Here is a 15980-nt window from a genome sequence, read left to right on the forward strand (position 1 = left end):
TGAACTGTGAGATCATGACCTGAGCTGAACTTGGATGCTTAACGGTCTGAACCACCTAGGTACCCCGCAAGCATCTTTTTAATAAGAAAAGATTGGCCCAGGGAGGTGACACTAGGCATGTGGACCTGGCTTAAAGCAGCACCTTGTTTGATATTCTTATTCAAGAGCCTAGAGAGTTGTGCCAAATCAATTGACAAAGCCCATTATACTACCTTGTATACTTTGTGGATGATACAAACTAAGTTTGCGCTTAGTTTTAAGTGACTCCTATCTCAGGGAAGAATAGGAATTAATAGCAAGTTATTCTTTTAGCATAGTCCACAGGAAAGATAATGTTTAATAATTTAAGAAAAAAACCTATTTTTTAAGGCTTTACTCAATTTTCTGTTAATGCAACTAGATTGTTTTTTGGGCTTTTGGCTTATGTGTATTTGATTTTTATAAATTTTCTTATGTTTAAAAATAATACATTTGCCATAACAGATATAACAATATAGAAGTTATAAAAAACAAAAACCCTTTTCTAGTTTCACTTGTAGATCTTTTTTTTTGTGTATCTGTACATACCATAAATTCATTGATTCTAAGATGCATTTATTTTATTAACCCCATGTTTTAACATCTCTGAAATTGGAATGTGTCTTTCAATTGCTGTCCACTAGGTGGCAATCATGATGGAATTGACATCACCAGACACAGGAAATTTGGCCTTAACTGTTCATACTGTCGTCACTTTAGTTGAGTTATATGCCTTGCTCGTACTACATGGGTTGAGTTTAATTGCTGTTCTAAGTGTCTTGAAAAGAATTGCATTATGTGATTTTTCATTAAAGCAAGAAGTTACTGTTTGTGCAGACAGGCACAGAAAAGCAGCAGGGTGTAAATTTAACATGATTGAAGCAAATACTCATTGCTAGAAGGATAACCGCAGTTCTATTTCCCTGCAAAGTAAAAACCAAGTGCTCTATGGAATCCAGAAGGCAAACTATTTTACGAATAAATGAAGGTATGCTCCATTTTATTCCTGAAACATTTGCAAAAACATTCCCCTTTACAAGCCAGTCCACGCAACTTTTGGCCGGAGAAATTGCCATGTCCTGTGGAATAGGTGGTTGGTGTGAGCCCTTCACATACCATATGGACTATTGTTAAAGAAACTGTGTCATAGCTTTAATTGCTTACTTTTTTATAAATTCATTGAATTCTGTTATCTGTTTATGTGTTTATTCAGTTATTACATCCGTTGAGATAGCCATTTGATGTTTATGTTCTAATCTGTTAATGTAACATTTCATGTTATTTTCTGATGTCAAACCATCCTGTATTTCTGGGAAAGCAACTTGCTATTTTCTTTTTAAATTAATAGTTATCTTGTGGATACCTTCTTAATTTAGTGTGCATAGATTTACCTCATTCTTTTTAATAGCTGCATTATTTTTCTATTGTATATATGTTTTTAAATGGCTACCTTATTGACGTGCATGATTTCCAGCTTTTACTATTAAACACGGCATAGCATGGAGCATCTTTCTACATACACCTTTATATACTCAGGCTAGTATTTCTATAGAACAAAATTGCCAGAAATGCTGTGCATTTTCATTGCTTGATAACATGAAAGAAGTGTAAAAGTTAATTTTAAAAAAGTATTTACTTGGTTTAGAAATGTCAGTCATCATTGGAAAATACACCAACATGATAACAGTGGTTGTCTTTGGGGTGATGGGCTTATGTGTGATCAAAAAGAGAACTTTAATAGTAGAAATGGAACTTACTTTAAAAAACTAAATGCTTATGAAATCAAATACTACTTTAGAAGTCCTTGGATTGTGAATATTTGGAGGGTAGGAATTGTCACAGTCCCCAGATAACTCATCTAGCATAATGCAAAATACATGAAACATATTTAAAAGATATTTGTAGAAGTAAGTTGTATTGAATTCTTGAGTTTAACAAAGAAAAAACTTCTTGCCAATTCTTTTACAGGGTTTTTTGATTAATTCAAAACCAGAGAATGCCTGTGAACCCATAGTGCCTCCACCATTAAAAGATAATTCATCTGGCACTTTCATCGTGTTAATTAGAAGACTTGATTGTAATTTTGATGTAAAGGTAATGTTTGCTTTTTTCATTTTTTTGTTACTGTTTTTTTAGTTTATCTACCTTAAATTCTCCCTTGTTTCAGAAAGGCTTTAAGAGAGTTGACACAAGTCATCCAGTTTAAAAAAAGTGAGGACAAAAGCAAAATGAAGGTGAAGTTGGTGAAGGCAAGCAAGAGAGGAGCAGGTTAAGTCTCATTCATCTGCTACAAAATTGACCTTTAAGCTTTTAACAGCCAGTACAGAGAGGGAGACAGCGTTGGTTTCACGATTCACAGTTTTAATTAGGTTGTAAACAAAATTGACTAGGATAAAAGTGATTGTTATTGGTTCTAAGAGTTTGCAGGTAGAAGTTGGGAATCTTGAACTGTGGTTTAATAGTGGAATCTTGCTTGATCTAATCTAGGAATGGAAACGTTAACCTTCAGTTTTATGCCTTTACTCTTCCATTATCAATATTACATGTATATTTATATTTATGTTGACATCGGGATTTCTCTTCTGTAACAAGCTGATTCCGTCACCTGTACGCAGTTTGTCTCCCTGGAGCGGGTTAAGTCAGATAAGTAAAACAAAGTTTGCTGTAGGACATCCCTCACTATCGTCAGTGCTGCTCTAAAGGTGTGGTTTTTTAATGCTTTTAATACCGGCTTTACAAATCTGGTTTGGGATGGCCTTGGCAAAAGAGCCACATTGAGGCCTGTATAAAATAAGCCTTGATGTTACTTTTACTGATCTACCTCAGACCTGAGTGTCATGTAGTTTCTTGCGTGTATCTTAGAGAATAGACATGGGATATTACTTCATGAATTTGACATAGCTTGATGTTAGATGATTTATTCAGCGGGAACAGACTCCTGATGTGCCTGAATTTTGTCTCTGCTTCTTGCATTTCATGAAAGAAATGACACCTCTATAGTAAACTTCTTAAAGGAATAAAATAATAACTCCAGAAGGGTTTGGAAATGTAGAGCACATTGGAAATGATAGGTGTTGTTACTATTGTATATCGGTTCCAAACCGAAACTCTTAATTGCCTTTAGATGGGAAATAAATTAGAGTTGAAGTCAAATGATTTCTTGCTCTTCAGAGTTATATCTTTTTTTTATAATAGTTTAAATTTAAGCCATTTTAAGATTTGACCCAGAACTAAATCGTAATAATTGCAGATTGTTCCAACAAAAAGGAAATATTATTGTAATATTTCACTAATTTCTTGCCAGTAAATTAAAAGTAAACCAAAATTTGCTGATTCTAAGGTTTATTGCATTATTATACTCTGTAATTTTTGGTTCAGTCCAGTCTTTATTAACTAGAAACTATAATACTTTTTTTTTTTTTTTTTTAAGAACTTTTTTAGTTCGGGATGGGAAGTGGTTCACTGCAAAATTTAGGAAAATACTGTCATTGAATGTTTATTTTTGATGGTACAAACACAACTCAGGGATGCATATGTGGTAGAGTTATTAGTCCTCTTGCCCCTTTAGCGGATCCTCATCATGAGTCTGAATGCTTCTAATGGAGTTTTAGGATTAGCTGGATTTCAGCTCCTCTCTTCCTGCTTCCTGCCTTGAATTTTATTCTGCAACCATACCACCTCCTTGAAGTCTCTTGACTTGTCATACAATGCTAACTACACCTTTGTGCCTATTTATACATACTATTTTCTCTGTTCAAGATCTCTGGCCAAGATGACGTTTAAGTGCTAGCTGAGGATGTTATCTTTTCTGGAAGGCTTACTTTTCTTTGTGCCCTCTCTGGCAGAATGAATCATTCCAGCCCAATGTGCCACTCTTCCACTTTGTAAATAGCTCCCTTACTCTTTATTCACATTATTATTTTTTATTATATATATTTCATTTATATGAGCTTACCGTGTTTAGAGTTCACATATAGTTACCTAATTTGTATTGGACTGCATAGTAGATGAGCAATAAAGTTTTGCTAAACTGTGTAGTGTAGTGGTAAGGCTTCTGCTTAGGTGTATAATGCATTTTTTAAAAACACGTACATGTAAAAATGTTTAAATTGATTCTCATCTTAGAAAAATGTTAAAATTTTTTTCATTATACCTCACCATGTAGACATAGTTTTAATGAATAAGGTCCTAGTTTATTGTACAAGTTTTTTTTTTTTTTTAACTCTGTTATCTTTTCTTCACAAATAAACAACAGAGTATTTATTATAGCCATTTAAGCTAATGACTCCTTATTCATGTTGTTCCTAATGGTTTCTGTCTTGTCTTAGTTATGAAAAATATGAGGCCTCGGGGGTGCCTGGGTGACTCAGTCAGTTAAGTGTGTCTGACTTTGGCTCAAGTTGTGATCTCAAGATTTGTGAATCCGAGCCCCACATTGGGCTCTGTGCTCACAGTGTGGAACCAGCTTGGGATTCTCTCTCTCCCTCTCTTTTTCTGTCTCTCTCTCCCTCCCCAAATAAATAAATAAACTTAACAACAACAACAAAAATATGAGACCTCAGTTTACAGGATAGACACACTGATTTTAATTAAAGTCTGGAAACAGACTGCATACATTTGAATACCCCCCCTCTTTTTTTTTCTCATTTGAAATAACTTTATTCTGATTTTAAACAAAAAGGAATGGGAATGACAGTGACAAATGAGATTTCACCACTGGATACTGTGATGTGACTACAGCAGTCTTTTATTTGAAATTCAGGAAACAACTGCATTCCAAAACAGATAAATATGCAGGTTCAAAATATGAAGGTTTTTTAAACTGCCACAATCACTCCGAAGCCCATTCATTTCCTTCAGCATCCCAGAGATGAAGCATATGTTCTGCTCAGCTGTACAATAAAGTGGCAACACCCTGCACCACTGACGTCACAGGGCAGGTGCCTATGAAACCAGACTTCCGATGCTGGGGTCCAGCTGCACTTTCTCATACGTCATCATCCTCACCTGGGAGAGGAGTTTGACAAACTCCAAGTTGGGGTCTCTGATTAGTTTTCTAGAAACCCAGAGGAAGGGCTTTTCAAAGTTGTAGTTACCTTTTGGCAGAAATATCACAGTGCTGAAGGTTCTTCTTTCAGGGGAAGACAATAGATTTTGCCTTAACTTTCCTGTCCATAATGTCCACTTTGTTGCCACATAGCACAATGGGGATGTTTTCACATACTCAGACCAGACCTCTATGCCAGTTAGGCACATTCTTGTAAGTAACCCTTGATGTTACATCAGACATTGTGATGGCACACCGAGGTTGGATGTAATAGCCATCTCTCAGCCTACCATATTTCTCCTGACTAGCCATATCCCATACCTTGAACTTAATAGGTCCTCTGTTGGTATGGAACGCGAGGGGATGGACCTCAACACCAAGGTGGCTATGTACTGCTCACATTCGCCCATCAGATGATGTTTCACGAACATCATTTTTCCTTTGCCACCATCGCCAGCCAATTCAAGTTTGGACTGGACTTGGAATTCTTCTTGGGCAGCCATTGTGCTATTACTTCCAGAAGCGTCTCCAGCCCATCTGACCTGGATGCTATTTTTTATTGCTCATTAGTGGTGTGATCTTGGGCAAGCTGTTTTACTTCTGTGTGCCTCAATTCCTGTATCTGTAAAATAGGAATTATAATGTTCCCTACATCCTAGGATTGTTATGAAGATCAAATGAAATAATCAATGTGAAATGCTTATCAGTTAGTGCCTTGCACAGAGTAAATAAGCAACAGGAATTAGCCGTTGATGTTTTACACTTTTTACCATTGGTGTAAAACAGAATAAGGATAAAGATGTCAAAGATGCTAACTGTATTAGGCCTCGAAGTTTTTCACAGCTTGCTGTTTGCAGGCTGGAGAACTAGGACAACCAGTGGTATAATTCAGTGTGAGTCCCAAGGCCTCAGAACCAAGGGAGCCAATGGTGTAAAGTCCTGGAATCAAAAGGTCCAAGAACCAAGAGCTCTGATGTCTGAGGGCTGGAGAAGGTGGATATCAGGAAGAGAGAGAGGATTTGCCTTCCCTTTACCTTTTCATCTGTTTGGGCACTCAACAAATTGGATAATGCCCACACACGTTGATAAGAGTGGTGGATCTTTGTTTACTTAGTCTGCTGAATCAAACGCTAATCTGTTTCAGAAACCCCTGCACAGACATACTCCAAAATACTGTTTTACCAGCTCTCTGGCAAGTCTTAGCCCCATCTAATTGACACATTAAACTAAACATCACACTGACCTTTCAGAAACTAAATTATTAGCTGATAAGTTACACTGTGATGCAGTAACTCAGTGACAGTTGATTGTGAAACTTCTAATATGGTTTATAAAGGACAGTTTAGTCATGCCATATGACTAATGTATAAAATATAAGTTTCATAAGAAATATGTATCACCTGTCAAGGTAGTGTTAGATAGATAAGGATAAAGCCATCACACGTACTGGAAAAATAACTGGAATGTCATCCCAAAGAGCATTTCCTTTCTAAGGGTGGTCATTGGTTGATAGGCTATTAGCTCTATTAGCTATAATCTTCTGATCAAAAATCTTTGCCTGTATTTTCTAGGCTTCCCAATTGATGGTTATATGTAGTTTTTTATTAGGTATGTTATAGAGCCTAATCACTTAGAATGTATGTTCTAGTACTTTTCTGAATTGAAAATAAATAGCTCTTTGTATAAAATCAGGGTTCATTCATATATATCCACAATTTTGTATGAATACATTGACTTAAGAAAATAGAAAAATAACTCACCTCCTTATTCCTGATGTAGCATTCTGGAACCAAGTACTGGAAGTGCTTAATTCAGCCCCATACAGAATGCTGGAATTGATAGTAGCTGCAAGGTTATATTTTTTGTCACGCCACTTATCAGAAACGATACCCAAATTATCACAGACAAATGAGAATGAGCTATATCTTACAAAGCTTTCCTCGGAGGAACCCTTTCTATTGTAGATAGCAGAAGTGAAAGAAGAAGTAAAATTTCATCAAGATCTTTTAGTAATTGTGGTGGTGGTAATCTTGGTAGTGTGGGTACACTAGGGTTTACGTTTTGGAATTCTTTAGATTTTTTTTTTGAAGATGAGTATTGTATTATAAGAAACCTAGATTTACTTCTTCCTTAGAAGTCAATGATAAAGTGAATTAAACATTAAAAAAATTACAATTAAAAAAACAAAACTACAATTAAAAAAAAAAAAGGCAGGTTTTTTTTCTATACAAACGATCCCAAGTGCTTTGTGACTCAGAGATAGCCGATAAGAATGCAGAAATGTAGTTAACAATTTTTGGAAGGTAGCAAATTACATTGTTTGCCACATTCTAAATTAAAGAGAGCACTGTTTTAATTTTTTGTCTTCTGTTGAGAGAAGCACATCCGAGCCTTTAAATTTGTCTTGCTCTAAAGAAATGCAGCAAAACCTGTACTCAGAATTAGTATTTGGATATGTGAAATATCCAGAGTGCTAGTAAGAACGGTTGATTACCCGCCAGCTGCTTATTCTGAAAACAATCACTTTTACTCACACTGACAAAAACTGTATGCTCTGAAAGATACAGCTCTTTAGAGGAAAAGCAAAACAATGTTATTTTGTTTATCTTTGTACAATGCTGTTCTTTACTGTGACAAAATGTAATTGTTTGGAAATGCGAGTTTTTTGGTGAGTATTTGAAGTTAAAAAACATTGATGGCTCTGGTAAATAAATTAAGGCATTATTAAATCGTTTAATTAGAAAAATGACTTTGTAACGTCCTGAGGCAGAGAGTTCTCAGAAGACTTGAATTGGCATCCCAGTGGAAAATATGACTTTAAAAAAAAAAAAAAGAAAGAAAATATGACTTTTTTTTTAATTTGTAAAAATATCTGGTTATTTCAAGAACATTAAAATAATCACATAAAACAGAAATTTTCAGAATGACACAAATTTCTGTGTTTATAGCCAAATAAAGATTAGTTATCAGAAGTCTGTTCATTGTCCTGGAAGTCCTAGATATTTTCATCATATGGTTTTAATACTAAGTCAGCAATTTCTTCAAATATTTATTTTATTTAATTTTTTTTATTATATGAAATTTATTGTCAAGTTAGTTTCCATACAACACCCAGTGCTCATCCCAAAAGATGCTCCATTCAATGCCCATCACCTACACTCTCCTCCCTCCCACCCCCCCATCAACCCTCAGTTTGTTCTCAGTTTTTAAGAGTCTCTTATACTTTGGCTCTCTCCCACTCTAACCTCTTTTTTTTTTTTTTCCTACCCCTCCCCCATGGGTTTCTGTTAAGTTTCTCAGGAGCCACATAAGAGTGAAACCATATGGTATCTGTCTTTCTCTGTATGGCTTATTTCATTTAGCATCACACTGTCCAGTTCCATCCACGTTGCTACAAAGGGCCATATTTCGTTCTTTCTCATTGCCATGTAGTACTCCATTGTGTATATACACCACAATTTCTTTATCCATTCATCAGTTGATGTACATTTAGGCTCTTTCCATAATTTGGCTATTGTTGAGAGTGCTGCTATAAACATTGGGGTACAAGTGCCCCTATGCATCAGTACTCCTGTATCCCTTGGGTCAATTCCTAGCAGTGCTATTGCTGGGTCATAGGGTAGGTCTATCAAATAATTATTTTAATTGAATTCTAGACAAGCTTGGTAAACAGATATGGTGCAATGCATGTACTTCTGAATTTTATTACCATTTTATGCTCTCATGATTATTTTTGAACAATGCAGCTACAAAGCCATATAGGCCAGTTTTCATGAAACTGAAAGAACTTAGTTACTCCCTCTATGTTTTGTTTTTTTGTTTTTTTTCCTGACATGGATCGAGTTGCGTTAGGGTTGTAGATGATAAGGAATACGTTGGTACTCATCTTCTGTTGGAATGTGACTTGTATAAAACTTAGGTGTCATGCAAACCCCCTTGACCTGACTCCTGCCTTTCTCTCAAGTCACATCTGTACTTTGCCTGCCCTATTACCTTACGCTTCAATAGTTCACAAGTCCGTATATGTGTTGAGCAGTCTCTCCCTTTCTGTCTGGTTTTTACCGTGTCCTTGTCTCTGCTTGTCTGTCTGGACAGCCTGACTTTATTTTAGCTCTAAGATATGAAGTAATCTGAAACCTTTCCCATTTTTCTCTCAGGTTGAATAGATCACTTCTTCTTCAATATATTACTTAATCCCATTTAATCACTGTTTCTTTTATAGATTTAATCTTTTTGAGGGAAAAGATAATGTTTTAGGTTCTGTAGTTTTAGTGTCTAATACATTGCATGGCACTTGGTGGATGCTCAGTAAGTATTTGCTGAATGAACTAACTTAGAACACTTTAAGGGCTTATACTTTAAATGGATTAAAGAATAAACAGTATTATTGGAACCTTCTATTGGCTCCATGTTCACTTCACTTAATGTTCTTGGAAGTATTTCTAAATCTGGATACTCATTTATCCCATAAACATTTTTCTCGAGATCCCCATGTTTTCTGAAAAATTAAAAAAAAAAATTACCACTAACATTTTTAGGTTACTTGGATGATCTTATAATAAACAGACATACCATTTTTTGGATGAAATTTTGTTATAAAATAATCCCCTAGTCTTCCTTTCTAGGTTTACCTTTCGTTACCTTTTTCAGGACTCCAGGCTGATATATTACATGGGATTCCCACAATTTCACTTAAAAGAAAAAAAATATTTTAACGTTTATTCATTTCTGAGAGACAGAGACAGAACGCAGGTGAGGGAGGGGCAGTGAGAGAGGGAGACAGAATCAGAAGCAGGCTCCAGGCTCCGAGCTGTCAGCACAGAGCCTGACACGGGGCTCCAACTCACAAACCGGCAGATCATGTCCTGAGCCAAAGTCGGTTGCTTAACCGGCTGAGCCACCCAGGCACCCCCACAATTTCACTTTTATTTCTGTAGTACCAAGCAAATAGATATGACCTTGAGTGGAAATTAAACAAAATTATCTCAAAGTTGCTTCATATTATTATTTAATTTTTTCCTACTCTTTTCTATTTTCCTACAAAGTCACTTATAGCATTTGTTATTAATGTACTTCAGAATCATGTTTAACATACTCTACAAAAGGAATGTTTTCAAGGATATTTGGGGTATGGAAACATTTTTACCTATATATGGTTCAAACAGCTTTGTGTGTTCATTAAATTATTCATTTGTTTCCTCTACCCTTTAATTGATAAAAATATCTGCATTTTAATAATTAGTTTCCTTTATATACATTTATATTTCCTTTATAACATTTACACAATATTAAAACAATAAAATATTCTTCTTTTACTAGGGAAGTAATATTCAGTGAAAGAAAACTGAAAAATAGCAAATTACATTTACTTTAACCTAATGAAACATGTAATGCCCATTACTTTATTTACAAATCTCTTCCCCACACATTCTTTTGCTTCAAAGTCAAGATAATCAGATTATTCAGACACACAAGTCTGTCTAGATAGGGAGGAAAGCTGGTATCTAGAGGAAGAGAGCAAGATGGATTATATCCATGAACTCTTAATGAGAGTGAAACATCATCAGAGCCCTAGTACCGCCTTCTGTGGAGTAGCTTTTCCCAACATGACGGTGTAGTGATCCTAAAATAACGTGTGGGAAAAAATGGGGTTGGAATGGGATTTGATCTTGGCGGGATTGCTTGCTACGGTTCTGGATCTTATTTCAGCTGTTGATCGTTCCCTGTTGTAACATCTCTAGGCATTTTTATTCTATAGGTAGAATTAAGTTTTTACATTCTCATCTGGAGCCACTTGCGCTGCTCCATTCTCATCTGCATTGCTTTGATCATTTGAGAAGGAGATTCTGCTTCTTAATTTCTTCTTACTTCTTTAGATGAAAAAGGAAGGTCATGGTCGAGTTTGGAGAACTATCTCTATTCTCTATGTCTCCCATTAATTTCTTTACCTCATCTCTTTCCCTTTTAGAGAAAAGAATTTTTTCTCCTGTGTTAGACATCTAAGGTTTGTACCAGGCTGATGGTTGAGTTATTGTTGCTTTGTGTTGGCAATTCTAAAAGAAAAGAAAACGAGTTTTCCAGAGAATTTTTTCAGTTGGCACTTGGAAGCAGAGTTAGACTACGTTTTCTGCATTTTCTACATTTTCCTTAGAGGTCTCATGGAGGTTGGATCATAAAGTGAAGCTCGAATTGTTTCAGATTACGCTAGAATTGCTAACACCCTGGGTCTAGCCAGCATGGTCAGAAGAGGCCAGGTTCCAGAACCACTGAGGATGTGTGTTAGAAATTGTTTTCTTTTTTTGTTTTGACTTTTTACCTTTTTGTGTTCTGAAACTAGCATACACAGAAAAAGAATTCATAACGTATGTATGCATACATAGTGTGCTATGATAATGAATATCTGAGTACTCCCTACTCAAGTTTGAGAGAGAAATGTTACTTACTGATGCTAATTAATCAAACTTCATTAAAGGCTCCATGGTAAATTTTTTGTTTTTTAGGTTTTATTTCATCTCCCGATCATATTAAACTCATATTGATATCTGATCTTCATGAGGGAGCTTCCTGTTTGGAATATTTTTTATAGTAATTTCAAATGTTTTAATAAAGTGATGTTAAGTGTACCACAAAGTGATTGCTTGTTAAAGCTGCTCATTTTCTGTCTTGTATTTGAAAAAGCTTGTGATGAAAACAGTTCTTTGCTAAGGCCAGACCAAACCCCCAAAGTACTGTGTGTTTCTTTTTTCTTTACTGTAGATTCTTTTTTTTTTTTTTCTTCTATATATTATTATTTCTCCCTAGCTTGATTCTAGCCTAAAGAAACCCTGGATACTTTCTCACTTCAGCTTCTTGGGAGGAGAGCCTGTGTTTTATGCAGTTCTGTGTACTGAGCTTTTTGTTACAATACCTGGAACACCAAAATGCTCACTGTAAAACTGTTCCCTCAGTTACATTTCAATTGTAGTACAAGTCTGTCACTACTTGGGAATTCCTAGTTGGCTGATAGCAAGTTCAGAGAGTTGTTTTTTTTATAAAACAAAAAGTTCTTTCAACAAGCTTTATTTACAGTGGTGGGTGGGTTGAATGGGAGCTTCTCGTTAGGATGAGAAATAATTAAGATTTGATTAGAATATGAATCCCAGCAGTATCCAAAAAATATGAATTATGATCAGATTTTTCATTTTAACATGCATTTTGATATGCATATGTAACTAGAGAATAGTTATCCATAAACTTATGGGATACCTCTATTAAATTGCACTTCTGCAAACTTATTAGGCAACTTTTAAATGATGTAGTTAATTTTAACTGGTAAAGTTTGTTACAAAGTAACATCTTTAATTTTTAATTTTATTTTTATTATATTTTTAAAATACTCACTTATTTTGAGAGAGAGCACATGCCCATGAGTGGGGTAGAGGCAGAGAGAGAGACTCCCAAGCAGGCTCCACACTGCCACTGCAGAACCCCATGTGGGGCTCAAACCCATGGACCTCGAGATCACAACTTGAGCTGAAATCAAGAGTTGGACGCTCAACCAACTAAGCCACCCAGGCACCCCAGAAGTTTTTTTTTTTTTTATTTTATTTATTTATTTTGAGAGAGTGAGAGAGAGCAGGGGAGGGGCAGAGAGAGAGGGAAGGAGAGAGGATCCCAAGTAGGCTTCCACTGACAGTGCAGAGCCCAGTGCAGGGCTCGATCTCACCGATTGTGAGATCATGACCTGAGCCCAAATCAAGAGTTGGATGCTTAACTGACTGAGCTACCCAGGCACCTCCCTAGAAGTTTTTTTTTGAAAAAGCATCTTTAAATTAGTAGCAACATTAGAAATAGCTGCACATAATGGTTTATTTTGGGTTTTCTTAATGTCTCTAAGAAAAAAAGGATTCTTTTCAGTTTTAATTTATTGTACTAATCATTTCCCAGATACAATATTAAAACTTCATTGGAAGCAGTACAATTTAGAGACCTATGAGCTAATGACTTTCATTTGGTGATGGTGTGTTGCAGAATAATATTGTAATGAAAAGCACAAATTTCTTTTCTGTTGCAGATATTGTACAGAACATGAAGAACTCATTATAATAAGTAGGTTTCAAACTTTTTTTTTGAGAGAGGGAGTACATGCATATGAAGGGAGTTGGGGAGGGGCAGAGGGAGAGGGTGAGAGAATCTTAAGCATGTATCACACTCAGCACAGAGCCCCTATGCAGGTGGGGCCTGGATCTCAGGACCATGAGATCATGACCTGAGCTGAAATCAGGAGTCTATCATTTAACCAACTGGGCCACCCAGGCACCCCAGTTTCAAACTTTTTTGACTATAAGAAATTACAGCCAAATCCACAATAAGAAATTTATTTTTGCTTATGCCCTGATACGTAAACAACACATATCCTATAGTAAAGTTTGATGAAATAGTATTCACCTATACTGTCTATAATACTCTGGTATATGAAATTTCTTTTTATTAAAAAAAAAAGTTCACCTAAGTCTGCTAAATTATTTTACTACCCACAATTTTTACTCCCCTCAATATTGAAAAATTGCTTTTGCATGTACCAAAACAAAGATTGACTTGAAAAAGCTGCCAGTGGGGCTAAAATTAACAACTCAGGAAACAACAGATGTTGGCAAGGATGTGGACAAAGAGGAACCCTCTTGTACTGTTGGTGGGAATGCAAACTGGTACAGCCACTCTGGAAAACAGTGTGGAGGTTCCTCAAAATTAAAAATAGAATTACCCTAGGGGTGCCTGGGTGGCTGTCGGTTAAGTGTCCAATTTCAGCTCAGGTCATGATCTCACGGTTCACGGGTTCAAGCCCCACATCAGGCTCTGTGCTGACAGCTCAGAGTCTGGAGCCTGCTTCGGATTCTGTGTTTCCCTCTCTTTCTGTCCCTTCCCCGCTCGCACTGCCTGCCTCTCTCTCTCTCTCTCTCTCTCTCCTTCTCCCTCTCTCTCTCTCTCTCTCAAAAATAAATAAACATTTAAGAAAAAAAATAGAATTACCCTACGACCCAACAATAGCACTGTTAGGAATTTATCCAGAGGTTACAGGAGTGCTGATTCATAGGGGCACAGGTACCCCAATGTTTATAGCAGTGCTAATAACAGCCAAATTATGGAAAGAGACCAAATGTCCATCGAATGATGAATGGATAAAGAAGATGTGGTGTGGGGCGCCTGGGTGGCTCAGTCGGTTAAGCGTCTGACTTCGGCTCAGGTCATGATCTCGCGGTCCGTGAGTTCGAGCCCCACGTCAGGCTCTGTGCTGACAGCTCGGAGCCTGGAGCCTGTTTCAGATTCTGTATCTCCCTCTCTCTGACCCTCCCCCATTCATGCTCTGTCTCTCTCTGTCTCAAAAATAAACAAAGGTTAAAAAAAAAAAATTTAAAAGAAGATGTGGTGTGTACACACACACACACACACACACACACACACGCTGGAATACTATTAAGCAATGAAAAAAGAATGAAAGCCTACCATTTGCAGCAACATGGATAGAACTGGAGGGTATTACGCTAAGTGAAATAAGTCAGTCAGAGAAAGACTGATACATGTTTTCACTCACATATGGAATTTGAGAAACTTAACAGAAGACCATGGGGGAAGAGAAGGAGAAAAAAATAGTTACAGAGAGGGAGGCAAAAACATAAGAGACTCTTAAATACAGAAAACAACCGGAAGGTTGATGGGGAGTGGAAGGCAAGGGAAAATGGGAGATGGGCATTGAGGAGGGCGCTTATTGGGATCAGCACTGGGTCTTGTATGTAAGTGATGAATTACGGGAATCTACTCCTGAATCAAAGAGCCCACTGTATACACTGTAGTTAGCTAACTTGACAATAAATTATGTTAAAGAGGCACCGGCGTGGCTCAGTCAGTTAAGTGTCCAACTTCAGCTCAGGTCATGATCTCACAGTTCAAGGGGTTCAAGCCCCGCGTCGGGCTCTGTGCTGTCAGCAGAGCCTGGAGCCTGCTTCAGTTTCTGTGTCTCCCTCTCTCTCTGCCCCTCCCCTGTTCATGCTCTGTGTCTCTCTGTCTCTCAAAAATAGGTAAATGTTAAAAAAAAAAAATTAAAAAATAAAGTAAATTATGTTAAAAAATTTAAAAAAATATTAAAAATTTTGTTTAAAATAAAATGCTGCTACTGGAATGTAACATAAAATCTTTAATTTTTAAAGTTCCCAAGGATTCTAGCTTCTGTTTTCTGCTATTCTTGAAACAAGTATGGCTTTGCATGCGGACACAGATTTTACCAGCCCTACCAAAAATATTTTCTAACGAAACAAAAAAATTCAACTTATCTCCAAGCCTAAACATTTACCATTTGTCAAAAGGTCAACACTCTTAAAATATAACCTGAAATAAGAGAGGAAGCGTGCCTTTGCATCACCATAATAAATGTCACAACGTTTCAGCATTAAAACCACATGCTTTTCTTGACAATTTTTCTTGGAACTTGTATGTACTTGATTTTTTTTTTTTTTTTTAAAGAATTGAATACTTATCAGGGTTACCTTTTTGTTTCTGTACCACCGAAAAGAATTAAGGGTGGGGAAAGGCTGGAATGACTACTAGTAGCCTACTACTAATGACTAGAGAGAGAGAGGAAGTGACATATGACACTTAACATTAAGGAGAAAAACCAGCTGGGGTTTGAGAAAGCATATTTCATAATGATCCCCAGGTCACTGGAAAAGGTCAAATCATATCGGGTACCTTTTACTGAGAAAGTTGGGAAAATGCAAAATATTTTAGGAACATTTCTATCCATGATGACTGAAGTAAAATTTTTGGCATATATTTCCAGGGGAACTAAGTTTAAGCACAGAGATAGGGAACTTTTATTTTTGTGGCGTATGTCTTGCTGGGTAGGGCTGGATAGACCTTTACCTTGGTTGTGATTTAGTTT

At 36.4% G+C, this 15980-nt stretch overlaps 1 protein-coding gene and 1 pseudogene across 4 annotated transcripts in view; one reads left to right on the plus strand and one right to left on the minus strand.

Annotated features, from left to right (window-relative positions):
- RNF13 (ring finger protein 13) overlaps positions 1-15980 on the plus strand; it is a 159236-nt gene that overhangs the window by 64658 nt on the left and 78598 nt on the right. For 3 of the 4 annotated variants that reach the window (XM_058730196.1, XM_058730195.1, XM_058730197.1), the window contains one exon: positions 1987-2112. The exons of the other annotated variant lie outside the window; for it this stretch is intronic. In XM_058730196.1, the coding sequence (XP_058586179.1) occupies positions 1987-2112 (126 nt within the window). The remainder of the gene's footprint in view (positions 1-1986; positions 2113-15980) is intronic. 4 annotated transcript variants of the gene reach the window in all.
- Positions 4823-5568, minus strand: LOC131512008 (GTP-binding nuclear protein Ran-like; annotated as a pseudogene).

This window comes from Neofelis nebulosa, chromosome 5 (assembly GCF_028018385.1).
Source record: "Neofelis nebulosa isolate mNeoNeb1 chromosome 5, mNeoNeb1.pri, whole genome shotgun sequence".
Taxonomy (NCBI): Eukaryota; Metazoa; Chordata; class Mammalia; order Carnivora; family Felidae; genus Neofelis; species Neofelis nebulosa.